This window comes from Taudactylus pleione, unplaced genomic scaffold (genome assembly GCF_031769625.1).
Source record: "Taudactylus pleione unplaced genomic scaffold, aTauple2 ptg000256l, whole genome shotgun sequence".
Lineage (NCBI taxonomy): Eukaryota > Metazoa > Chordata > Amphibia > Anura > Myobatrachidae > Taudactylus > Taudactylus pleione.
The window spans coordinates 14,982,925-15,008,412 of record NW_028284658.1 but is presented as its reverse complement, the minus strand read 5'-3'; the positions used below and the strand labels follow the sequence as shown (position 1 = coordinate 15,008,412).

Below are 25,488 nucleotides of genomic sequence, written 5' to 3'. Positions count from 1 at the left end.
CATAACTAACACTATTGCATTTTCCACTTTTCATAAATGACCTTCAGTTACCCCTATTTTTTGCCCCAAATACCAGTTGTCTGCGTTGGACTATGCTTCCACGGTACAATAATTGTCACATAGACTGTCACATAGGCTCTTTTATACCCACATAACTTCACTAGTCAAAGTTCTGACTGGGATAGTAAATGGCAGTAAAGCTACATCTATCTAAATAAAATCACACATCCAATTTTTATAGAATCATACAATGTTTTCAACAAATATAACAGTATATATGATTTGATCAAATATAATATCTATCTAATCATACATAAACTTACTCATTCTGTGATTCTAACATGTGTGTTTTATCCTTTCTTTCAATCCATTTCTCCGTTATAACTTTTAAATTATATAAATATAGTATATTTACTATCAGTATAGGTTAGTCCAAAAGGCTGACCCATAGACAAATTACTGCATCAACCAATCGAGTAATAATAATATTCCTTGCAATTGTTTTGATTGTCTACTGTGTGTCACAGCACATACTGGACACACATGGGAACTGTAATAGGCTGCAACTTGCAGACATCAGTGAGTTCCTGGCAAGTCTGTTCGATGTTTTAAATTGGCAATCATTTAAAAGGCAAAACCAGGTACACTTCGGACAGTGCTCCTCTTGAAATTTGTCCTCATCTCTGCACACTTAATTGATTTTCCAAATTGCAGAACTGTCCTGTGACAGTAGATGGCAGGCATGCATCTTAATGTGCTCTGTGTGACTGTTCAGGCACTGCAGTGCAAAGCCATGGTCTGTTGCAGTGTGCATAGAGAATGGTTTGTAGATTAGGCCCACTGTGTACTGCCTGTTGTTCTGTTTATTTGAAAAAGTGATACTTGATTGGATATCTAAGCTTTAGGGACCTAAAGCACAATATTACTTTATAATAAACCAAGTTATGTTTCTTCTTATCTCATATTCACATTGTCTTTTCAGCTAGGCAAAAATGTTGGTAACTCCGGATTTAATGATATTGTGGAAGCCAACCTTCCGTCTCCAACAATCAAACCTACTATAGACAGCCCCATGTGAGTATATCCTGCACTTGTCCTCCTTATGTATATTGTTTAATTGTGCAGCATCTACCTTACCTTTTAGGCTGTATAACTGAATATTATCACTTGTTGGCTTTTTTTTTACATTTAAGGGGTCTATTTACTAAGCAGTGTTAGGAGACAGAGTGAAAAGTGATAAGAAAGTGATAAGGTGCCAGCCAGTCAGCTTCCAATTGTCATTTTTCAAACACAGCCTGTGAGATGACAGTTGGGAGCTGATTGGCTGGCACCTTATCACTTTCTTATCACTTATCACTCTGACTCATATCACTGCTTAGTAAATAGACCCCTAAATACTAGAAGGGGGAGCAAGAAGGATGAGTACATTAATTTATGCACCACAGAATCAAACTTCCTACCTTCTATTCACCTTGAATTTATGTGTTAGTGTATAACTTCATTTTGGTGTGAAGCTGTGTATATGCAGTTATTAAACAAATGAAAAATAACAAAAATACTAAATAGAAAGTAAAAAAAAATTCTCGGATTCTATCAATTCTTATTATGTATCTGGTATAATTGAAAACATACCTTTGTAGATTAGACAAGTGTTTCTCAACTGCAGCCATCAGGGTCCCCTAAAAGCGCATGGTTTACAGATTTTCTCAGTATCACAGGTGAAATAATTAGCTCCACCTGTGAATGTTTTAAAATGTAATGAATACACCAACCAGGAGATCTGTACAAGGGATGTAGTTATTATCCAGCTGTCAGGATGCCGGTGCTCGGAATGCCGACACTGGACTCCTCACACCAGTCAGAATTCCAGCCCCAGCATCCCGACAGTATGTATATGGGTTAGAGGGGGAAGGGTTAGGTTTAGGCTGTGGAGGGGGGGGCAGGTTTGGGCTGCATAGAGGGAGGGGTAGTTGAAGGGTAGTATACTTACCTTTACGTCCTTTTGTCGGGATTTTGACCCAGTCAGGATGCCGGCGTCAGCATCTTGAGTGCCGGCATCGTGTACCCAACCCCTTTACAAAATGCACTATTAGGGATGGCTGAGGACTGGAGCTAGGAAACACTGACCTGGAGTTATGCCCTGTAGTAATGATGTTGGGCTGGTGACCATCATGCTATCTGACAATTTTATTTATTTCCACTTCATAACATATTACATAAGACTAAGAATGGTCTTAAAATATATGTGTATTTATTCCATCTAATGTAACAGAACCATTTCTACTTTGTTTAGTGTTTATCTGTTATTTGGTTTGTTAGTATAGCTCTATTCCCTAAATGGCTGCAGCAAGTCAATCATGCTGCTGCTGTTGGGCACTGCCAGCGAGATCGCAGATTAGGATCTGCACATGTACAGTGTGACCTCTGAGCATGCATATCAAGAAACATTGTGGTATTGCGAAAACACCGCAATACCGTAATAGTCTGAATCAGGCCCTAGATTTGGGCCAATGGACATTCTGCTTATTTGCAGTTACTTACTACTCTGGTTAGTCAGAAGGATAGCCCTCTTTCAACACAGGGACACAACATACTAATTGGTGGCTTAATGGTATAGCTCTGGATCCAGATAATAATGGGGTGTATAAATTATGTGGTTTCCTGGTATTAGATATCTACACAGGTGAGAGATACCATTGGATACTTTCCCCTACTCGCTCTCACTTACACAGAAACACTCTCCAATGGCTTTGGTCCAGCACTCAGCCAAGTCAAAACAGATAGTCAATTAATATGCCATATCCATTACAACAAATTCACCCAAAGCTTGCTGTGGGCATCTCACCCTCGATACACATTAGTATATTAATATATTTTCTGCATTTACAAAAAATATACAAAAGGAAAACTGCTCCATTAACACAAATAACTGTATTATGTTGATTTGGTATTATTATTTTTTGTTTAAATATACTGGGTAATCACGATTTCCAAGAGCCAATCACAACCCTACATTGTAAAATGTTGACACTTTTTTTTTGTTATTTTAGCCTAACCCTAAGGGGTAAATTTACTAAGATGGGAGTTCTATTAAGAAATGATGTTGCCCATAGCAACCAATCAGATTCCAGGTATCTTCTAGAAGGTGCTAGATAAATGAGAAGTAGAAACTGATTGGTTGCTATGGGCAACATCAATTCTTAAATAGAACTCCCATCTTAGTAAATTTACCCTTAAATATAATTTGTGGCGACATGGTTAATTTCAACTTTTCAACTGTCGGCCATTTAACCATGGCGACAATACATGGTTGTTTGACCTATTGAACATGTCAACCTTTTTTTTTTTTTTTACTGTCGACATTTAGAATTTGTCGACCTTCTAAATGTCGACCTTTTTTATTGCAGCCCAATCGACTGGTATCTCTCCAAATAATACAGTGGTAATCCATGCATTAATGTAGTAGTACCAAAGTACATTTGCATGCTATAGGATATATACATTATGTTGATTCTTTCACGGAGGGTTACATCTTTCCCAAGATACTCTATTACCATAAGCAGATGGGGTTTTTTGTTTTATTTTTTTTTTACTCTCTGTCAATGTTATTGGTATCAAGTTGATTAAAGAACATTGAATATTTTTATGTTATGTTAGTCTGGATTTTTTTTTTCCTGTGCCGTAATGCAAAGAATACTCAACAGTGATATTGTGGAGTAATTAGCAAAAGTAATCTTCTGTGGTGTATTTATCAGGACCACCAGAAAAGACTTCATAAATTCCAAGTATGTGCAGTGGTTGTATACCAAAAGAAGCAACACACACCCAGTGGCACGACTGCACGAGCTTCAGGATGCAGTACGTTTTAAAGACATTTATGCACTGATCCAGGCTTATGCTGAAAAGGTTGATTTAACCGAGCCACTGCCACAACCAGCGCAGGTAACTGATGTACAGCTAATATTACTATAAAGTCTTGATTCTTGTCAAACCTGAAATAAAATATCCATTTCTCCAGTGGCGTAACTAGGATATTTGGTGCTCACGGCAAATTTAAAAAAGGTACGCCGCCCCCCCACACACACACACACACAAAAAAGGGTGTCGCCACTGAAAAATGGGGCGTGTCAACATGACACACCCCTTTCTCATCACTCTGGGAACATTCCTTCCATATGCACCTTCATGCAGTGCCCCTTATACAGTACCAGTGGCGGGCTGGGCTGGGTGCCATCTGCCCCCCGAGCCGGTACAATTCTAGTGTGGAGGCAGAGGTAGAGTATGCGATGCTACGGCTCCCCTGCTGCTGCCCAGAGAGAGAGAGCAGATTCAAGTAACAGGGGCTAACACAAAATGGCTGCCACCATGTCAGGCTACAAAAAGATGGCCGCTGTCGACCAATGGGGAGCCAGGTTTCCCTACCCACAATTCCAAGAGGCTGGAGAATGAAAAAGGGAGCGTGGCCTATCGGGGGAGTGGGAAGAGCCTAAAGAGGAGCTGAATAAGAATGATAAAATAAATGTTTTATCACACCCATGGAGGAGAAAGGGCAGAGATGAGGAGTGCCTGCTTCCTGTCTTCTACACCCATACCAGGTAAGTGAAGGGTGTCACAGTGGCATAAACGTTGTGTTGTTTTGTTATTTAAAATATGTGTGTGCTGACTAAGTGTGACTGCATGTGTGTGTGCTGACTAAGTGTGACTGTGTGTGTGTGCTGACTAAGTGTGACTGTGTGCGTTCTAAGTGTGACTGTATATGTGCTGACTAATGGGGCATACACACGGTCAGATTTGTCAGATCTGTCAGATGAACGATCTGAACGATTTTACCAACGACTTGAACGATTTTTGACTGCATTAAAATGAATGGAAATCGTCCAAGTCTTACTGCAAACACATCAGATGTCAGATATCGTTATGTGACCATCGGGAACGCGCATCGTTCAAATCGTTCATCTGACAGATCTGACAGATATGTCAGATTTTCCTTCAGATATGAACGACTGAACGATTTTTTAAATCATTATCGTTCAGATCTGAAGAAAAATCTGACCGTGTGTATGCACGTTAAGTGTGACTGTATGTGTGTGCTGACTAAGTGTGACTGTGTGTGTGTGCTAAGTGTGACTGTGTGTGTACGTGTGCTGACTAAGGGTCTCATTCAGACCGGCTCGTAAGCGGGTCATTGTTGTGCCCTGTCCACGTGCAGCGGCCGCATTGCGCGTGCGCAAGCCCTGCAGCGAGAGAGAGGTTCTCTCTCTCCGGGGCTCGCTACAAACGGGGCGGCTGTCGAAGGTGATCGACAGCTCGCCCCGTTTGGTAGGCGGGCCGGGGTCGGCTGGCCAAACGGAGGCGTTCCCATGCGAACGCCTGCCGTTTGGGGGCGGCCCCACTGACATCACTCGTGTTAGAGCCGAAAGCTCTCTGGGGCTTGCAGCAGATGAGACCCTACCTCAAGGGTCTCGTCGCAAGCCCCAATGGTCGCGATGGTCTCGACCATCGCGACCATCTCCTGGTCACTCGCTAAAGCTGTGGGTGGCAACCCACAGCTTAGCGAGCAGCCAGGACGCCGTCGAAAAAAAAATGCGGCCGCCCATTCAGAGCGAGTGCTCGCATTTTGTAAGCGGCTCTGAATGAGGTCCTAAGTGTGACTGTGTGTGTATGTGTGTGTTGACTAAGTGTGACTAAGTGTGACTGTGTGTGTATGTGTGTGTTGACTAAGTGTGACTGTATGTGTGTGTGACTGTGTGCTGATGTGACTGTGTGTGTTGACTAAGTGTGACTGTATGTGTGTGTGACTGTGTGCTGATGTGACTGTGTGTGTTGACTAAGTGTGACTGTATGTGTGCTGACTAAGGGTCTCATTCAGACCTGCTTGCAAGTGCTTGAGCGCTCGCAAGCGGGTCGATGTTGTGCCCTGCGCACACACAGCGGCCGCACTGCACGTGCGCAAGCCCCGGAGCGAGAGAGAAATTCTCTCGCTCCGGGGCTTGCTACAAACGGGGCAGCTGTCGATGGTGATCGACAGCTCGCCCCGTATGGTAGGCGGGCCGTGGGGGTGGCTGGCCAAACGGAGGCGTTCCCATGCGAACGCCTGCCGTTTGGGGGCGACCCCACTGACATCATGAGTGATGTCAGTGGAGAGTTTCCGGCTCTGTTAAAGCTCTCTGGGGCTTGCGGCAGACGAGACCCTACCTCAAGGGTCTCGTCGCAAGCCACGACGATCTCGACCATCGCGACCATCTCCTGGTCACTCGCTAAAGCTGTGGGTGGTAACCCACAGCTTAGCGAGCGGCCAAGAAGCCGTCAAAAAAAAAAAATGCGGCCGCCCTCATTCAGAACGAGCGCTCGCATTTTGCGAGCGACTCTGAATGAGGTCCTAAGTGTGACTGTATGTGTGTGCTGACTAAGTGTGACTGTGTGCTAAGTGTGACTGTGTGTGTTGAGTGAGTGTGTGCGATTGTGTGTGTGTATATATATATTTATAATCTGCGTGGTCGAAGTAGACATTTTGAAGTGGGGGTATGGAAATATCAGGGGGGCCCAAATCCTGAGCCCCCTGATATTTCCATACCCCCACATCCTCTTAAACACTGCACACATTCCTTCACAGTCACAAGCACACCACACACCATAGCTCATAGCATACTTCACACCACAGCACACTGCCCACCTCACCCTGCTCTGCTCTGGTGAACGCGGTCGATGCGCTCCCTTCCCTGGGGCCTTCCCCAATCTTTCTCCTTGGTGGTACTGGCATTTTGAATTCAGCGCCGGCTGTGAGCAAATGACAGCTCGAGGACTGTCAGCCAAGTAAGCGGCCACGTGGCCGCTCCTGATTGGCTGCCGGTCTGTTAACCGTGATTGGCTCGTGGCCGGAGCCAAATTTAAACATGCAGCTGCTTGGTGACCAGCGCTGAGACAGTGATAGTCCCAGCCCTGATTGGCTGCTGCTCCACGAGCCATGATTGATTCGTTGTTGGAGATAAATGTAAACAAGCAGAGAGCAGCTGCTTGTTGACCGGCACTGGGACAGTCCCAGTGCCGGACGGTTGCCGAAGTGAAGTGACGGCATGACATACCATTTCATACCCGCACACTTCAAGCAATGTGTGTATATATATATATATATATATTTTTATTTATTTATTTTTGTCAGAAGGTGAAAAACAAGCACCTTATAGTGTAATATATTCAATGTCATTGAAGTAAATAAAGGTAATTATGATGTGTACCATATAGGTTCAAAAATCAGGCATGTAGTAGTTTACTGTGGTGCACACCCCAACATTACTGTTATGCCCGTTTTTAAAATTGCACTTACCGGTAGAAAAGCAGGGCCACTTGCTCTGGTTTGCCCCCCAGGCTGAAAGTTGCCAGCCAGCCCCTGTACAGTACCCCCAGTATGCAATGCCCCCAGTAGTGGTTCCCCTATGCAGGCCCCCATTAGTGCCCCTTATACAGTATCCCAGTAGTGGTCCCCCTTATGCAGGCCCCAGAAGTGCCCCTTTGGTGTAAATGTACATATTTTAGGAGGTACTTGTTGCTCAGAGGCTTTACTTCACTCTGCAGCACCTGTGGTAAGTGGGGAAATGTAATGAGCTCTCTGCTGTGTGACCGATGACCCCTCATGGCAATGGCAGCCCCAGAATGCCATGTGTTGTTCCTTTTCTGTCTAAGCAGAAAGTGAAGTGCAGAGAGGCAGTCAGTAGTAGGAGTTCCTCTATTGGCTCCGTTCCTGCTTAGAAACTTTAGGAACCCCCATTAAGTTTGTTGTGGGACTCAGAATATTCTAGGTATACATTTTTAGACATTAGAATAAACTTTTAAAGATATAGGGTGGGATGTATCAAAGTATAAAATGTGTTAAAACTTCCAAAAACTGCAGTTTTCTGAGGTTTTCCGCAATACATAAAGATTCCCATTATGTATTAGAAAGACACACAACAGATATCTGAGATATTTGCTGCAGGCCCGGAGCACGTTATGTGTCCATATGCAGAACACCTGTGGGCTTCTTCTCGCAAAAATCTTCCAGAGAGGGATCCTGTGGATGCATGCGAGCAGGAGCGGGATGTATCACAAAAGTATTTGCCTAAGGTGCTATGGGATCAGACAAATGTCTCTTTAATGGTCAACAAGCATTGAATGTTGATATTTACATACTGTATTCCCAAAGTGGTGTACTGTCATATTAAACTAGTTTAGCAGATGGTCTATGGTAGTCATAAGTACAGAAAATAGGCCTATACATGTTTTTCATATTATAATTATGTTTTATGCTCTGTACTTGAATGTAAATGCAGTCCCTCATTTACCATGGTGATATATTCTCCACTATGTTTAGACATTGTCACTTGACATCTTCTTTCTAACTACCGACCCATCTCTCTCCTCCCTTTTGCCTCCAAACTCCTTGAGCGGATTGTCTACAACCGCCTTACCACTTTTCTTTCCTCCCACTCCCTCCTTGACCCTTTTCAGTCTGGCTTCCGTTCTCTCCACTCCACTGAAACTGCCCTCACAAAAGTCAGCAATGACCTCCTTGCTGCCAAATCCCAAGGCCACTACTCTCTTCTCATTCTCCTTGATCTCTCTGCTGCTTTTGACACTGTGGACCACCCTCTCCTGCTGAATATCCTTCACTCCCTTGGTCTACGTGAAACTGCCCTCTCCTGGCTGTCATCCTACCTCTCTGACCGATCTTTCTCAGTTTCCTCTCACGACTCCTCTTCCCCCCCACAGCCTCTTACAGTAGGTGTTCCCCAAGGTTCTGTTCTTGGTCCTCTCCTATTCTCCCTCTATACTTCCTCTCTAGGTGAACTCATCAGCTCTTTTGACCTCCATTATCATCTCTATGCTGATGATACTCAAATCTACCTTTCCTCCCCTGATCTCTCCCCCTCTCTTCTGACTCGTATCTCCAACTGTCTCTCTGCTGTCTCTTCTTGAATGTCCCAGCAGTTTCTTAAACTTAATATGTCTAAGACAGAGCTGATCATCTTCCCACCCTCCCACATCACCTCACTTCCCACTATTTCTTTATCAATTGATGGAATAACTATCTCATCTAGTCCCAAGGTGCGCTGTCTTGGAGTTACCCTGGACTCATCCCTCTCCTTCAAACCACATATCCAGAACCTTTCACAGTCCTGTCATTTCCATCTCAAAAATATTTCTAAGATCAGACCCTATCTCACCCAGGATGCTACTAAAATCCTCATACACTCACTGGTCATCTCCAGATTGGACTATTGTAACCTCCTCCTATCTGGCCTCCCCAAATCCCATCTCTCTCCTCTCCAGTCTATCCTTAATGCTGCTGCACGGCTTATCTTCCTCTCCAAGCGCTCTACATCTGCCTCCCCTCTCCTACAAGCTCTCCACTGGCTCCCCTTCCCTTTTAGAACCCAATTTAAGGTTCTTTCGCTCACTCACAAAGCCCTCACCCAATCTTCTCCCATATACATCTCTGATCTCATCTCCCTTCACGCTCCTCTCCGCCCTCTTCGCTCAACTAATGCACGCCGCCTTTCATGCCAGCTGATTACTTCCTCCCACTCCCGCCTCCAAGATTTTGCCCGCACTGCTCCCCACCTCTGGAACTCTCTCCCACTCCCCATCAGACTCTCCACCTGTTTGCAATCCTTCAAACGGGCTCTCAAGACCCACTACTTCATCAAAGCCTTCCAGCTATCATTCTAACTCCTTGCTACATGCTCCTTCATCCCCATCTGTGTCAACCCAGTTTGTCTTCCCCCACCTTTTTAGAATGTAAGCTCTCACGAGCAGGGCCATCTACCCTCTTGTGCTTCTCCTTACTATAGTGTCATTTACTTCTTACTCACCACTAGGGCACATAACACTTGGTTGCTTATGCTCTGTTGCTTATCTGGGTGATATGGTCGCTAATGTAGCAATATATATTATCCATGTCCTGTATTGTATTGTTCTGTAAGTCACTTGTATACAATTTGTTTTTGTACTTTGTAAGGCGCTGCGGAACACTTGTGGCGCCATATAAATAAATGATAATAATAATAATAATTATCTGTCATATGTTCGAATGAGCTATAATCCCCTGTTTTGTGCTCCTTAATATTCTTGATTATTTTTTTCTTTACCAAGATTACTGATGCATTATGTTAAATAATGGTTTAAAAGCCTCATAGCTCTCACTACTGATGCTAACTAAAAATATAATTTATTTAGGAGGCTGGTGAGACCATTCTGCACTTGGCAGTTTTATTGTCAGACCGGACTTCACTTCATATCGTAGACTTTTTGGTGCACAACAGGTAAGCACTGGTCTGCATTGCTAAAGTCATGTTGATTTGACAAGTCATTTACTTATCCTAAACAGATGTATTTTGTTTTCTATAGTGGAAATCTAGTTAAGCAAACAGCCCGAGGTAACACCCCTCTTCATTACTGCAGCCTGTACAACAAAACTGAGAGCATAAAACTCTTCCTGAGAGCTAAAGTCAACCTAAAAATAAGTGAGTGTCCAGTGGATTTCTGAAGACTTGTTTCTCATTCTAGCACCTTTCATTCTTTGATTTCTAGCATACCAGGGTAGCACAACATGTCAGTATACTAAATTCCATTGGGAGTAATTTATAAATCTGGTGTACAGTGAAACATGTGCTGTAACTCAGTGACAGAACTACAGTGGGTGCCGTGAGTGGGGTGAGGAGGGCACCCCATGAGCCCCCAGTTATGCTCTGCAAAAATCTGAATGGAGTCCTCTTCTGAGTGTAATGGAAGTGTGTGTGACTGGCACCAAGTCCACTTTCGAGATCAAGATAGACAAAGATGTGCAGCCAGGAGCAGCAGGAGCCTCTCAACTGGGCCCCTCAGCAGGGGCGTATCTACCCATTGGCTAGGATGGCACTCGCCAGGGGCGCCGACTAAAGGGGGGGCGCCATCCGGCAGTGCCACCAGCAGCCAAGGGGTGGACTAGTCCCCCGGCCCCACAAGTGTAGGGCAGACCGCAGTGATAGCGGTCTGCCCTACACAGTTTACAAACACACAGCCGCCAGCGGTGGCTGTGTGTTTGTAATAGCAGACAGCCAATCAGAGTCAGACAGACTCTCATTTGCTGCTGCGTTGTCCGCGGAGAGAGCCGGCTGGAGCTCACTCATGAGCTCCGTCTTCCGGCTCCCCCCGCAGCGGGTGATGAGAGAGACATCATGACGTCTCTCCCATGCAGGAGAAGAGCTGGCCGGGACTCAGAGCGGACAGCGGCGGTCGCGTCAGGAGCGGTAATCAGGTAAGTTGTATTTTTTTCTTTGTGTGAGTATAAGCCTGGCACAGCAGGGGGGGCACTGTATAGGGGGTGGCCGCTACTTGGGGCACTTTATGGGGGGTTGCCCGCTACTGGGGGCACTGTATAGGGGTTGCCTCTACTGGGGGCAATTTAGGGGGGGTGGTCCCTGCTGGGGACAATTTAGGGGGGTGGCTACTACTGGGGGCACTGTATAGGGGTGGCCACTACTGGGGGAAATTTAGGGGGAGTGGCCACTACGGGGGGCAATTTAGGGGGGGTGGTCCCTGCTGGGGACAATTTAGGGGGGTGGCTACTACTGGGGGCACTGTATAGGGGTGGCCACTACTGGGGGAAATTTAGGGGGAGTGGCCACTACGGGGGGCAATTTAGGGGGGTGGTCGCTACTGGGTGCACTGTATTGGGGGGACTACTACTGGGGGCACTGTATAGCGGGGACTACTACTGGGGGCACTGTATAGGGGGACTACAACTGGGGTCAATGCAGCATAGGGGGGACTACTACTGGGGGAACTGTATAGGGGGGACTACTACTGGGGGCACTGTATAGGGGAGACTACTACTGGAGGCAATGCTGCATAGGTGGGATTACTACTGGGGGCACTGCATAGGTGGGGGTAGGGGGGCACCAGTCCATTACATTGCCAGGGGTGCTTGGATCCCTAGATACACCCCTGCCCCTCAGAAATAGTTTTGGAATGGTGAGATGGTTCTGGCACTTTCTTAGATCTATATATAGTGTAACCATGTAGTGGCGTTCTTGAATGTTCATAGATATATGAATAAAAAACAATATATAGTGTGTAATGTATACCAGTAAGAAATAGGTATGCACTCACCCTTTCGAAGTGAGTTATAATAAGCAGTGGCGGCTCCAGAGGTGGGGCTGCAGCACAGTTCAAAATTCAAATAGGGGAGCCACACCAACTGCCATTTCACACAGTGCCAAACATAGATGGCTGGAACTCACTGGCAGTTGGTGTGGCTCCCCTATTTGAATTTTGGACTGTGCTGCTGTGAGAGGTGGGTGCGGTGCAGTGCCTGCTGCCGTGCAGGTGTACGTCTGTTCCTTACCTTGCGTCGCACCCTCTCACCTTCAGGCCGTGTGTTGAGCAGACAGTCCTGGAACTTCCAAATAGAACACGGACACGATGACCTAAGGGGAAGGAGACGAGGTGAGTACCGTCCTTCCTCACGTCTACCGACGCGCCCTACCAAACCGGGGGATAAATTCAGGTTTTAAGTGAAGATCATCATTGGCACTTTTGGCCTCAGATCCCAAATTTTCACCTATCGGTACTCACGCACCAGGTGAAGATCCGTCCTTGCACCGGGTTGCAAGGTTCACCGTCCGCCCAGAAGGAAGGAGAGATAGATAGTGACAAACAAACAGGGAGAGACAGTACACACAGATATTCCTCACCGTGTCCACTCTTGCTCTTCGTCCGCTCACTCGCCTACAGGTCCCTGTAAGGAGATACACAACACAGTCGTGCAGGGCCTAAACCTATGTCAAGCAACTACACACACTAAAACGGCATCACCCTCAACCTACGGTGTGTGTAGTGCGACAGATATAACAACAACTAAACTTTTGCCCTGCACGGAACACCAATCACAGACCAAATATACAAGAGCAAAACACGGTACTGTCTCTTTAAATGTCTGCTACCTACCTATCCAGAGCTGGCCAGGTCCTCTTCCCAGTGACTGGAGAAACTCTACCTTATTGGTGGGAGCCGTACAGCTCTCCACCACTGCTCACACCCCTGATCATCTATCTCTGCGGGGTACCTAATGGGCTCAGGGCCCTGGGCCTAACGCCCAGGGTCTTACCAGCGGCTCAGGGCTTATGCCTGCCTACTGCAGGGTACTCAAGGGACTTGGGCCTACTGCCCAGAGTCCCGTCTCTATTTTGCAGCACAGGCCTAGGGGCCTGCCTAACGGTGGGCTCTAGTAGTGGCCTGGGCCTAATGCCCAGACCACTTTTTATGGGGCTCAGGCCTATTTGCCCCTGTGGGGCTCATATATAGGGGCTAGTGCCCTCCTGTATGGGTGCAGGCCTATGCCTGGTTTATGGCCACGGGCCTGGTGCCGCCTACTTTATTGAATAGTGACCTGGGCCTAGTACCCAGGCCACTTACACCTACTTAAGGGGGAATCCTTTTATGGGGCCTAATGCCCGCTACTGTGCCCCGGGCCTTGTGCCCGACTAATTGCCCACGGGCCTAATGCCCGACAATGCTCCATGGGCCTAGCGCCCGACAACCCTGGCGGTCTAGGGAGGGGGGTATATGGTGGGCCTACCTGCTACGTTGGAAGAGGCTCTCCGGTCCTCAGCCGCATTCTTCGGCCGCTGGCCCGTCTTGGCCAGCGGCGCCGCCTCTTCTTCCAGCTGGCGCCGCCTGTCTTCTCTCTTGACAGCGGCGTCTTCTGGCCTCTTCCGCGGCCGCCGCCCCTGTTGACACGCCGATCTTCTGCTCTTCGGGAGGTCTTCTCTCCTCCCTCTCCGCCGCCGAACTAACTTTTCCCGCTCTAATACAAGACGGCGCGAGTGGGCGGGGCTATGACACGGCGAGCCGCGATTGGCTCGTCGCGTCCGCCTCTGATTGGCTGCTGGCCCGCGAGCCAGGTTTGGCTCACGGCCAGAGCCAAACACCCGCCGCAAGGAATGCCGCGCCCAACGCTTGACCGGTGCTGGGAGCAGGTACTCTGTCCCAGTGCCGGCTACCCGCCGCTTCTTGGCTACCGGGCGCCAAGCTCCGCTGAGCTTGCGCCCGGAGCCAAGCTTCTCCCGGAGCCACAGTACCGCCGGCACTGATGAAAGGGACCAGGCGGTCCCTTCACCAGGTGCCCGCGGTGTCTGCACCGACGCTAGGGACGTTACTGTCCCAGCGCCAGCAACGGATGTGTCCCGCAGAGGACACATCCCCTCTGCCTGCCCCTGCACCTCTGCTGATGCTGGGATCAAACACGTGATCCCAGCACAGCCTTCCACACTGCAACCCCACCCCTGGAGCCGCCACTGGTTATAAGCGTTGGACACAATATTCGCCATGGTCCTACGGTGGTTGCAAAAGCAACTTAGATATCGTCTGGAATGTGGTTGGGTTGCGTTACATTGCCAGATGCCAGGGAAGAAAAATAACAAGCCTCCATTGTGCAGATCAATGCACCCAGTGTAAGGTGCTACATATTCATTAGATGGGATGAAATCAGAGCCTTGGATATTTATTTATAAAACCCGAAATCCGTCAGCTTCTTGTAATCAAATGAGTTATGAACCAAGAATAAATACAAATACCATAAAATTGATTTTTCAAAAATGTGTATTTATTGTACAGTACTATATGGTATGGTCAATATACACCAAACAAATTAATCTAATCACGTAAGGTGAAGAATGCAAATATAAATAAAAGAAAAAATGAACATAAAAATAATTCAATTTTAAAATAGCCTTCAGTCTAAAGCTGGGTACACACTGGAGCGACAGGCATTCAACCAACATCGGAACAAATGCCCGTCAACAGTGATTGTGCATCCACACTGGACGACTTTAATGAACGTCGTAACAATCACCGTTACATCATTCATTAACAATGCACTGGTCGCTAGCAATATCGCTACATTTGATGTGCAGCACATCAAACCTAGCGACCGCGAAAGTGCGCAAACATGTACACAACCCTAACCTCCCCCTGTTGGTGCCTAAACCTAACCCCCCCCTTCCCACACCCTAATCCTAACCCTTCCGGGGTGCCTAACCCTAAGTCCCCCTTCACCAAGCCTAACCCTCCCGGGGGGGTGCCTAGCCCCAAGTCCCCCTGGGGGTTCCTAAAGCTAACCCTCCGAGCCCCCTCCCCCCAGTGGCTACAACCTATGACCCCCAGCTTACCTTCGTTCGGTATGCCGGGTGTATGGATTTCAGCGTGGGGCTAATGATAGGCGCCAGGATTTCGATGCCTATCTTTAGTCCCATGTCAGGCTTTTAGTGTAGGGATTTTGTCAGCCGCCGGTATCCTGACTACAAGAGTGCCATGTGCACCTTAGATGTATTCTCAGAAAAGGCGCCTTCTATGTTCTTTTCAGAGTAGAGGACCCAAGAGGCTACAGCAATATAACTGGGCTCCTACCTAAGTTATTTTTGTTGGCCTGACAATGCACTGTTTTGACCCTGCTGCAACACATTGCAACCAACCATACACTTGCCTTCATATAATAAATTGTACTAGTAAACACCAGCTTTAATATCGTCATCCCCACCCATAGAATTCAGTTAAATGAGACCTGTCACATACAGTACAGTAAAGCTAGCCCATTTGTCACCTTAACCAATATTGAGAAAAATGCAGCCAGACAATTGGCAGGGGGCTGAGGCACACTGAGTTGCGGTTGCTGCCTTTATAGGTACTCATATATAAATAATGAATAGAGCATTATTTTAAAGGTTGACTTGGCATTCTTACACTTCTAGGATCGTTCTACTGGTACGTAGTTTGCATAGAGGGAACTCTACATTAACTTTTGATTACATTTCTATGTATAAATGAGGTATGCATAGTTATGTGTAGGGCCGGCTTTTGGGGTGTTCGACCAGTGCGGTCGAACAGGGGGCCACCCCATAGAGGGCGCGCCTCCTCCCAACATCCTGATTCCACCCTTGGGCCGAAGTGTCCCGCAGGTGGCCATATAGGGAGGTTAGACCCCGGAGTAGCTGCGCGCGGCATCCATTCAGTGCTGGGAGAGGGCGACTAAAGGCGCTTTACACCAAGCCGGCACAAGGCGCGGCTACCCCTGGAGCCGGCCCAGGTTATGTGCATGCACTTTGTTACTGTGGATTTAAACAAAAGGCTTTGTCTTAACTTTGCAAAGCCTATTTTTCTTGAGTTAAATAAATAACATTCCAGAGAGTGAGGCTGCTGTGCAGATCACACTGCCCTGCAAATGGGAGCCGGGGCAAGTACTCATGTAGTGCTAGAAATGGCACCTGGGCCTTAAAATATAAACTCTTAACTCTAACACACTCTCCATTGCAGAAAATGAATCTGGGGAAACTGCGCTGGATATCGCAAAACGACTCAAGCATTCTCTTTGTGAAGATCTGGTAAGAGAACATACATGTACACACCCATTGTTTAGTTACTTAACCTTGTAGTGATTGTGTTTATTTAGTGAATATATGCAGTGACATTTTATTGCTTGCTTTTTGGTTTTTTTTGCTTGGGAAAAAGCATATTAAAAGCTTAGTAAGTGCTATTACTAAGTATATTTATATTGTGGGTGTGTTGGACTCTCATTACTACTGTATATACAGTTACAGAGCTCTTTAAATTGAATCTTGTGAAACAGTTTGGCAGATTCTACTAATGGAGTACATACATACTAGTACAGGACCTGATGCAGAGTTGGACGTAAAACAGTTGTACGGTGTCCTGAGTGAACTCTCCGCATACCCCAGGGACGTGCCGTACGGGTAGGCAGGATAGGTAGGGCCTCCCCTGTCATACACCTGAGATTTCATATAAAAATTATTAGAATAATACAAAGTAGATATTTATAACTTAAACTTCTTCTTTTTTTTATTGTAATAATTTTTATAGTTAGCGCTCACCAGCTTTGTGGAGCTCCCTGGGACTGCAGGGAGACGAGAGATGAGGCAGCAACAGCTTAGCTTCGCTTCTGTATAGTCAGACACTGCTTGTACAGAAAGAGAGCTAATAGAGGCATGCCTCTGAGTATTGGAGGCGTGACTTGAGCACTGATGGGCACTTTGGATGTGTCATGTGACCAGGAAGTGCACTGTAGTGTTTAGAGATCGGAGCTCAGCCAGCAGCAGCAAGAGAAGACACATTGATGCAGGTAGGAGAATCAAAGGACACTGAAGCTTAGTGCAGTAGGGGAAGAGTTACAGTGAGTAGGGGGTGAGACAGGCTCCCAGCACTCAGAACCATCTCCATGTTGACCTCACCACACGTCACTGGCATGCCCAGTAAGTGGGTGCTTGTCTATGCAGACTTGCCTGATGGTGTCACTTATGCCCACCTGTGCTAGGTACTGTAGGTGGGATGGGGATAGAAAGGGCATGATAAAATAGGCAGAGTATAGTATAGGTGTGCTTACAGAAATGTGTCATACCTGCATAAACACACGTCTACAACTGTTAGGGGGCATCTCTTTTGCATCTGCTGCAGAACATTTGCTAATGCAGTGTGATGATAATAATGATGACTGGTTGTAAACCAAGCACATATACTGCTGATGCGGAGGCAAACACATATCAAGATGTGTACAGCATTTGCAGAAATATGATATTTCTCTTTCTTACGATTTGGGGGACCCTGGACCATGGGTTGCTGGAAGGAACTGTAGGAGCTGGCATTTATTAGACTTGTATAACTTTAAGAGCTCCACCCTTCTGCAACCCTTGGTCTTCAGTGTATTATAAGTGTCCATGGAAGCTAAGATGTTTTTCCTAAAGCTATGTGCAGCCCTGTACATTTAGATGAGTTTTATGTTTTCTTTCTAAACTTTTTTTCTGTTCCTAGGCAGGCTGCGATGTGTGCTGCACCCCTGATTTCTCCTGCTCAGGTCTCCATTCCAGAGATCTCCTGGAACCGCGGCCGGCGCGGTTACCATTTTAGAGGGTAGCGATGGCCGCGCCAATCAGCAATGGCGCCGCCATCTTGCTTGGTTTTTCTCTCATAAGGAAGAGCACGGTGTTAGGATGCCTGGTAACGGGGTGTACCATGCAGTTCCCTAGAGGGGAAGTTTGTGAATGGCTGTAGGAAGATAGGCGGGGAGGAACTGTGTGCCAGCCTCCCCCCTGCAGTGGAGCAGTCTAGCTTGCTGATCAGCTTTCCAGTAAGGAGGACGCCATTCCTCTATGTTCCTGTTGCAACCTGCTTCTGGGACACTGCTCCGGATCCCTAGCTCCTTTCCTCTGTATCTCCTGTCTCTTGGCCACTCTCTGGAAGGCTAAGTACACCAGTGTCTTTGTGCCTTATTTGTTTAATTTGTTTTACAGTGTTATCTGTGTTCCAGCTGTGTTTTTGCTTGGCTGTTTTGCTAGATCCTAGTATGTTTATTACACCACTGTAATCTGTTTACCGCTGTGTGTTGAATTGATGTTTGCTAGATTTCCTATGTGTAAACTATCTGTACAATGTTCAATCTAGCTACCTTCCTGATTATTTACTGTCTTTAATATGGCAGACAAGTCTAAGTCCATTAAGGCTAAAGTAAAGTCAAATTGCCTTGTGGACAGTTAGACTTGTAGGCTGTCACGTGGTGATGTCTCATTTCCGGGAAGAGCAATACCTGTAATGGCAGAGCTAGCGTGTGGGCTCAGGCTTTGGGCAGGTCTGTTGATGAACTGGTTAAGTTGGTGGCTCACCAGTGGCAGGGACAAGCTAAGGGCCTCTTGCACCTGCCATGCCGGCGCATGTACAGGACTTCTAAGGGGTAGTGGGATCTCTCCCTGCTCCTGTTGGGGAGCCTGCTTTGGTTCTTTCCAAGGAGTGTACAGGTTTTAGGTTTGCAAATCTCTTCTCGTATTTGGAGAGATTCTTTGAGAAACCGTGGTACAGGGACTTCATCATTCCCCCCCCACGGATTCCTTTGGAGGAGTTGGAGGAAGAGGAGTGTGAGCCTCTCGGGATAGTTTGGAACTCTGGTCAAGGAATTGAGGATCTAATTATGGCGGTCTGTCAGTTTTTAGACTGCTTGGATGTGAATTCTCCAGCCGAGATGGCAGGCCCTTTTAAGCGTAACAAAAAGAGAACGGTTACATTTTGTGTCCTCTTCAGATCTCTTAACTGGGAAAGCTCAGAATAAAATATTCACTGTATCCCAAAAGTTTGCTTCTTTCTATCCACTGGCTATGGACCACGTGCTGAAGGGGGAGCAGTTTCCTAAGGTGTATGCTCTGGTGATATGCTTGGCCAAGACCACCACTCTTCCAGTCTGTGGATTGGCGTCCTTTAGGGACCCTTTAGACATAAAGCTGCCTCTGCTTTATTTTTATGGGCACAGGGGTGTTCATTTGACCCCTGCTGGCTAGAGCGTGGATGGCTAGAGCCATGAAGCATTTGTCAGATCAGCTTCTCGCTGGACTTCAGACCGATTCTTCTATGGAGGATCTGCTAGATATAATAGAACAACTAAGAGGCGGTGCAGGATATGACACAGGTGGCTTCCAGGGTCTCGGTGACGACTATCTATCACTTCCCTGCCTTTGGTGGCATTCTCTTTGGGCCAGAGTTTGACAAAGTGATTGCTTCGGCCACAGGCGGTAAAAGTACTTCCCTCCCATGTCTAAGCCTAAAGGTCCACGGTTCCGTCCTTTTCATCCTTTATTTCGGGGCAGTGGCCAGACGGCAAGCTTCTCGCAGTATGCTATTTCCTGCCCGAAGCTTGGCACAGTGAGGTAGATCCACTGACAGGATCACAGTTAATGCTTACTAGCTGCCCGATCCGGATCTAGTAGGACTATGACAGTGGTGGCATATGTCAACCACCAGGGGGGCACCAGAGGTTTCAGAGCGATGGAGGAAGCTGCTCGAATATTGTCTTGGGCAGAGGCATTCAGCAAAATCAGCTGTGTTCATACCAAGGGTGGACAATTGGGAGGAGGACTTTCTCAGCAGAAATGCAATCCTGCCAGTGAATTGGTCTCTTCACCCAGAAGTCTTCATCCAATTGGTTCGGTGGTGGGGTCTGCAGTGGTGGACCTCAGGGCCTTACGCTACAACTGCAGTGTTCCTCAGTTTTGTGCCCAGACCAGGGATCTGAGCACTTTTGCAGTGGACACAATGACTGTTCTGTGGACATTCAGCCTGAGGTATGTTTTGCCAATGTTGCCTTGCATTGTCAAATAAGTCCGGTCTCAGGGGATCCAGTAATTCTGTTGACTCCAGATTGGGCCCGGAGGTCCTGGTATGCTGACACTATCAAACTGGCCATGGGTCTAGGTTGGCACCTTCCCTTGCATCCAGATCTGTGGCAACAAGGTCCGTTTCTAGGACCTTCCTTGGCTGGCTTTAGTGGTGTGGTTATTGAAGCATTTATCGTGAAGGCTATAGCCAGGAAACCGGTTTCTGCTAGTAACTACCACAGAGTGTGGAGGACCGAAAGGCAAGGGTTCCATACTTTTCTTTATCATCTTTCCCGATTCCTTGCTTTCCTTCAGGATGGTGTGGAAGCAGGTCTCCGTCTGAGTTCTCTTTACTTTCAGCGCAGGTTGACTCTCCTTCCAGATGTTTTGTACGGTTTTTCAGGGAGTTTTGCGGGTTCAGCCTCCTTTTGTTGGTGGATCCACTCTGTTATCCTCCAGGCTTACTCCAGTGTGGGGTAGCCAGCTTCAGAGCGGGTGTCAGTGCACTCTACCAGGGCAGTGAGTGCTTCCTGGGCTGCACGGCTTGCGGCTTCTGAAAAGCACTTCCGTAATGTGGCCACCTAGTCCATTGTCCACATCTTCACCAAATGTTACAGTTTTCCAGTTTTCGCATCCAACGATCACTATTTATTTATTTATTAACAGTTTCTTATATAGCGCAGCAATTTCGTTGCGCTTTACAATTTGAATCAACATTAACATTATACTGGGTTGTAAAAGACATACATACATACATACATACATACATACATACATACATACATACATACATAAGGGTAAGAGGGCCCTGCTTGCAAGCTTACAATTTATAGGGAAAAAACTATTTCAGACGGATAGTTTTTGAGTTGAGATTTTTCTGAGTGTATCCTCCCCTGGTCCAGTATGCCCTAGATGGCAGAAAGAGAAAATAGGATTTTTATACTTATCGTTAAATTAATTTTCTCTGATTCCATCTTAGGGACACAGCCTTCCCAGCCATATGTTCAGTTTTTTTGTCCGTTGGTTAGTTCTTGCTGGTTTGGACTGTAAGTTACACTGTGTTGCTCACCCTTGGTTTCGGGCTACTTTTGAAATTGTACTGTATACCATGGAATGCAGAGGGGAGGAGCTACTTCAAAAATATACTGGTAGGTAATTGGCTCCAAACATGAAAATTAACCCTAGTGTGTATGTGTGTGAGCATGTGATAGGGAACATAGATTGTAAGCTCCACTGGGGCAGGGACTGATGTGAGTGGCCAAATATTCTCTGTAAAGCGCTGCGGAATATGTGTGTGCTATATAAATAACTGGTAGTAATAATAATAGTAAAAAATATATTAGGCTAATAAGTGCCAGTTCCTACCGTCCCCTCGAGCAACCCATAGGACAATGTCCCCAAGATGGAATCATAAAAAAGGATTTAACAGCAAGTAAAAAAAAAAGGAAATTAATCCTATTTTGCATAGTCTACTTATGTGAGCATTGGCAATGTATGGAGTTATAATGTGTATGTCTGTATATATCTTTAACATGTCTCTTCTTACTACATACTATTTCTTTTCAATAGCTGCTGCAAGCTCAGAACAATCAGTTTAACATGCGTGTCCACGTGGAATACGAGTGGAGGCTGCGGCAGGATGACATGTATGAAAGTGATGATGATCTTGATGAAAAGGCAAGTAAGAACCACAGAGAAAACTTTATATGGGGAAATTTCACTGCAGAAACTACCAGCATATCACTCTACCCTCTAACGTCTATTGACATTACTTGGGGCATGTATAAATATGAATATAAGTAAAGGTGATGGACTCCCAGCAACCAGTAAAAAAAAATTGCATTAACTTTATAAAACTGCTGGGAAAAATAACATAATCCGGTTTGATTGATAGTACTGCAGCCAGTTTGGTTCTGCTGCTAAAACCTGATTTATTTGCCATTGGTTACAGCATAGTTTTTCTGTGCAGCAATTTACAGAAATGCCTCATGGTGTGCATAATGTATACAACTTTTTTTAATGTGTACAACTTTTTGTGACATTGCGTTGGATTCCTGGTGCAAATAGTTATCTCGTGAGTTTTGAGGGAGTTACCATGTGAGTTTGTAGCAACAAAATGCCTTAGGTTGTCACATCTAGCTGGGATGCCCTACTAACCAATATTCTATACATGATATAACGGGATGTAGTTATGATTCCGTCTGTCAGAATGCCGGCTCCGGAATCACAACACCAGTCAGAATCCCAGCGCTGGCTTCCTGACCGCTGACATCCTGATAAGTATTGGGATTAGGGGGGAGGGTTAGGCAGTAAAGGGAGGGTTAGGGTTAGGCTGCAGGGGGAGGGTAAGGTTGCGGGGGGGATTAGGTTTATGGGTAGATGTAGGGTTAGTATACTTACGTGGTTCTGTTGGGATGCCATCTGGATTCTGAGCGCCTGCATCCCGTACCCATCCCTATATAACCTGCTATATGTGTAACAATAGAAAACAATTAATCAGTTATGTTCTGCTTTTTATGCAGCTGGGCCCTGTTAAGAAGGAGAGGTCTCTACGTCCGTATAGCTGCTTCCAGTCACCAAGTGCTCAGTTACCAGATAGGGGAACTCCCACATCATTTTTAAGGCGTGCCTCTCAGGTTTCTCAAGACCCACGCTACGATGCAGGAGGAGGACAATCCTGTACTGAAAATGCAGTGACGCCAACAACTCCATTTACACCCCCTCTGCCACCTCGCAATCCGATCAGAGGTAAATATATGAATGAAAATGACAATGGTATAAATGTCTTCTGAGGTCTATGAGCAGTTACTTCCTAATGTCACCGTCATTCCCTGGATAACAAGATTCATTAGGCATTTTAGTTCTGTAAGAAATGAAACCACCGTAGCTTCAGGGCAAAAAATGCAAAAATGAAAATGAGTTGTATGAGGTTTAAGTGGGAAATGTAGAAAGCCCCTTACAGTGGAACAGTCACCATTGCGACAGTGGAGCTCCTCACTCTTCTGTAGTAATGGTGGTGATAGCGCAGGGTCTGGCAAGAGAGAGGCAGGGCACTGCCACCATAGAGATTCACGTACTTGCTAAGCTAATGTACATGCCAGTCACGTTCTCAGCTGGAAACTCTCCCATAAAAAGTGAAATGGAGGAATTGTTTTATTTCACATTAGTGTCTAATTAATAAATGAGGTCTCTATTGGTGGCAGCACTTTGTAAAGTACCAGTGTGATTCAGTGTGAGGATTAAAACTTCACCGTAAATTGAATGAAGGTGTGTAATATGTTTAGTTTATTTTTTATTTATTTATTTTTTTGGGGGGGGAGAGGGGATTTATCAAAGCTTGGAGAGAGACAAAGTACCGACCAATCAGCTTCTCTAAGTCATTTTTCAAACACAGCCTATAAAATGACAGAAACTGATTAATTAGTAGTGATACTTTATCTCTCTCCACCTTATCTCTCTCCAAGCTTTGGTAAATCTCACCCTTTATCTTGTTTATAATTGCTACAAAGTTCATCTCTTTTGGTTTAAATGAACACACATGCTGTAACCGTTCGAACATTGCTTTACACGTACACAAATTAGTATTTATTCTTATTTTTATACTGAATTCTGTTTTGTCATTTTTTATAGCACCCAATGTACCCCCACCACCTCCACCTGCCAGCCCCTCACCTGTTCTCAAAAAACTGCCTGCCACACCTCCACTGACTACAAAGCACAAAAGAGCACTCTCCGAGCCAGCACCTGTCATCCCACACAGCCCATCCAGCCAAAGCAGCCTTCATTTTGGTAAGGGAGCCATGGTCAGTTTCTTGGGAGAAATAGAAAAAGAAAGGGGGATACCAGTGCTTGGAGCTGTATTACCTAAAGCATGATGTAAGATGTTATGTGAACAAATAAATATAAAAGTAAAAATAAAGAATGTGGATCGCTATGAAAATTTTAAATCACATTTATTCTAAATAGAAAACACCAAATAAAACATTTAAAACATGTACATTGGTAACAAATATCACTGTAGCAGATCTCTGAAGTAACAGCCAGTTACAAAACGCGTTAGTGCTATGAGGTTGGATAAATTCTATCTCCTAGTGTGGGATATACATGGAGTTTATACCTTCTGGATGTCCTACTGAAAGGGATCCTAAAGGGCCTTTTAAAGTCTGTAAAGACATCCCTGGAAACCAGACAGTTGGGCACTTCCTGCCATCAGCCAGCACATCACCAAGTGTGTGCACACTACAGCACTGCCTACTATCTGGATCTTTAAAGGAACTGTATACTATTGATTCATGTCACTTGATCCATGCAGAGTCCTTCCATCTGTGCATTACAATTCATTGACTGGTTACTACGTATCAGCATATAATACCAAAGTGATATTTACTACTAATGTACATGTTGTATATGTTTTATTTGGTATTATCTATTTAGAATAAATATAATTTAAATGTTCATAGCGATCCACATTCTTAATTTTTATTTTTATTAGTTTACAGAATATCTTACATTGTGCTTTAGGTAATACAGCTCCAAGGTCTGGTAACCCCCTTTTTCCAGTTTTAGTACACCTGTTATTTCCAGCAGATGCACCTACCTTTAAATGTATTACATAATATATTAATCTTATCATATATTAAATATAACACTTGACTCATTGCCGAGGGTAGGCTATTGCTCTTTTTTTTTTTTTCATTTTACTGACATTGCTAACTTTTTATTTGACTCATTTATTTGTTCATCTAATTTGGGAAGCCCTATGTTTAGGTATGGACATTTTCTTTATTATATATATGTATTTTTAGTGAACGTGTAATTTACACAGGTGGAAGCCATTTTGCTAACTGAGCCAATTTTCCTGAGAATACATCTAAAGGCCCCCATACATCAGCAATCAATTGTGGCAATCCTGCAATTTGCAGTTGATTCCGTATAAAAATCTGCAATGTATGGGCTTCACAGATCGCAGATTGCAACCCAAAAGTGATTTGGAATTGTTTAATCAGATTGTCCAACATGTTGGATTTCACAGATCGATTGAGGCTGTGGATTGCTAGTGTATGGACATGATCAGCAGATTTGCAGACCATTTCTAGCAAAATCATAGGCCTATCAAGATTGGCAGACCTGTGTTTGCTGCAATCGATCTACAAATCACTGAAACAGATCTGTAGTGTATGGGTGCAGATTGCTAGATTGGGAAATCCTAAAATCGGGCAATAAATCTTCAAATTGTTCAATTGTGGTTTTCAGATTGCTGATGTATGGGGGCCTTAAAAGCCCCCAATAGGCCCCCATACATCAGAGATTGATTGTAGCAATCGTG

The 25,488-nt window shown here is 45.5% G+C and overlaps 1 protein-coding gene across 2 annotated transcripts in view; it reads left to right on the top strand.

Moving 5' to 3' along the window:
* Positions 1 to 25,488, top strand: part of LOC148514970 (arf-GAP with SH3 domain, ANK repeat and PH domain-containing protein 1-like) — a 232,087-nt gene that overhangs the window by 195,740 nt on the left and 10,859 nt on the right. The window contains exons 16-23 of one of the 2 annotated variants that reach the window (XM_088480676.1): positions 983 to 1,074; positions 3,756 to 3,942; positions 10,213 to 10,298; positions 10,384 to 10,499; positions 16,327 to 16,394; positions 21,732 to 21,839; positions 22,685 to 22,910; positions 23,793 to 23,951. In XM_088480676.1, coding sequence (XP_088336802.1) covers positions 983 to 1,074; positions 3,756 to 3,942; positions 10,213 to 10,298; positions 10,384 to 10,499; positions 16,327 to 16,394; positions 21,732 to 21,839; positions 22,685 to 22,910; positions 23,793 to 23,951 — 1,042 coding nt within the window. The remainder of the gene's footprint in view (positions 1 to 982; positions 1,075 to 3,755; positions 3,943 to 10,212; positions 10,299 to 10,383; positions 10,500 to 16,326; positions 16,395 to 21,731; positions 21,840 to 22,684; positions 22,911 to 23,792; positions 23,952 to 25,488) is intronic. The other variant, XM_088480677.1, reaches the window with a different exon arrangement.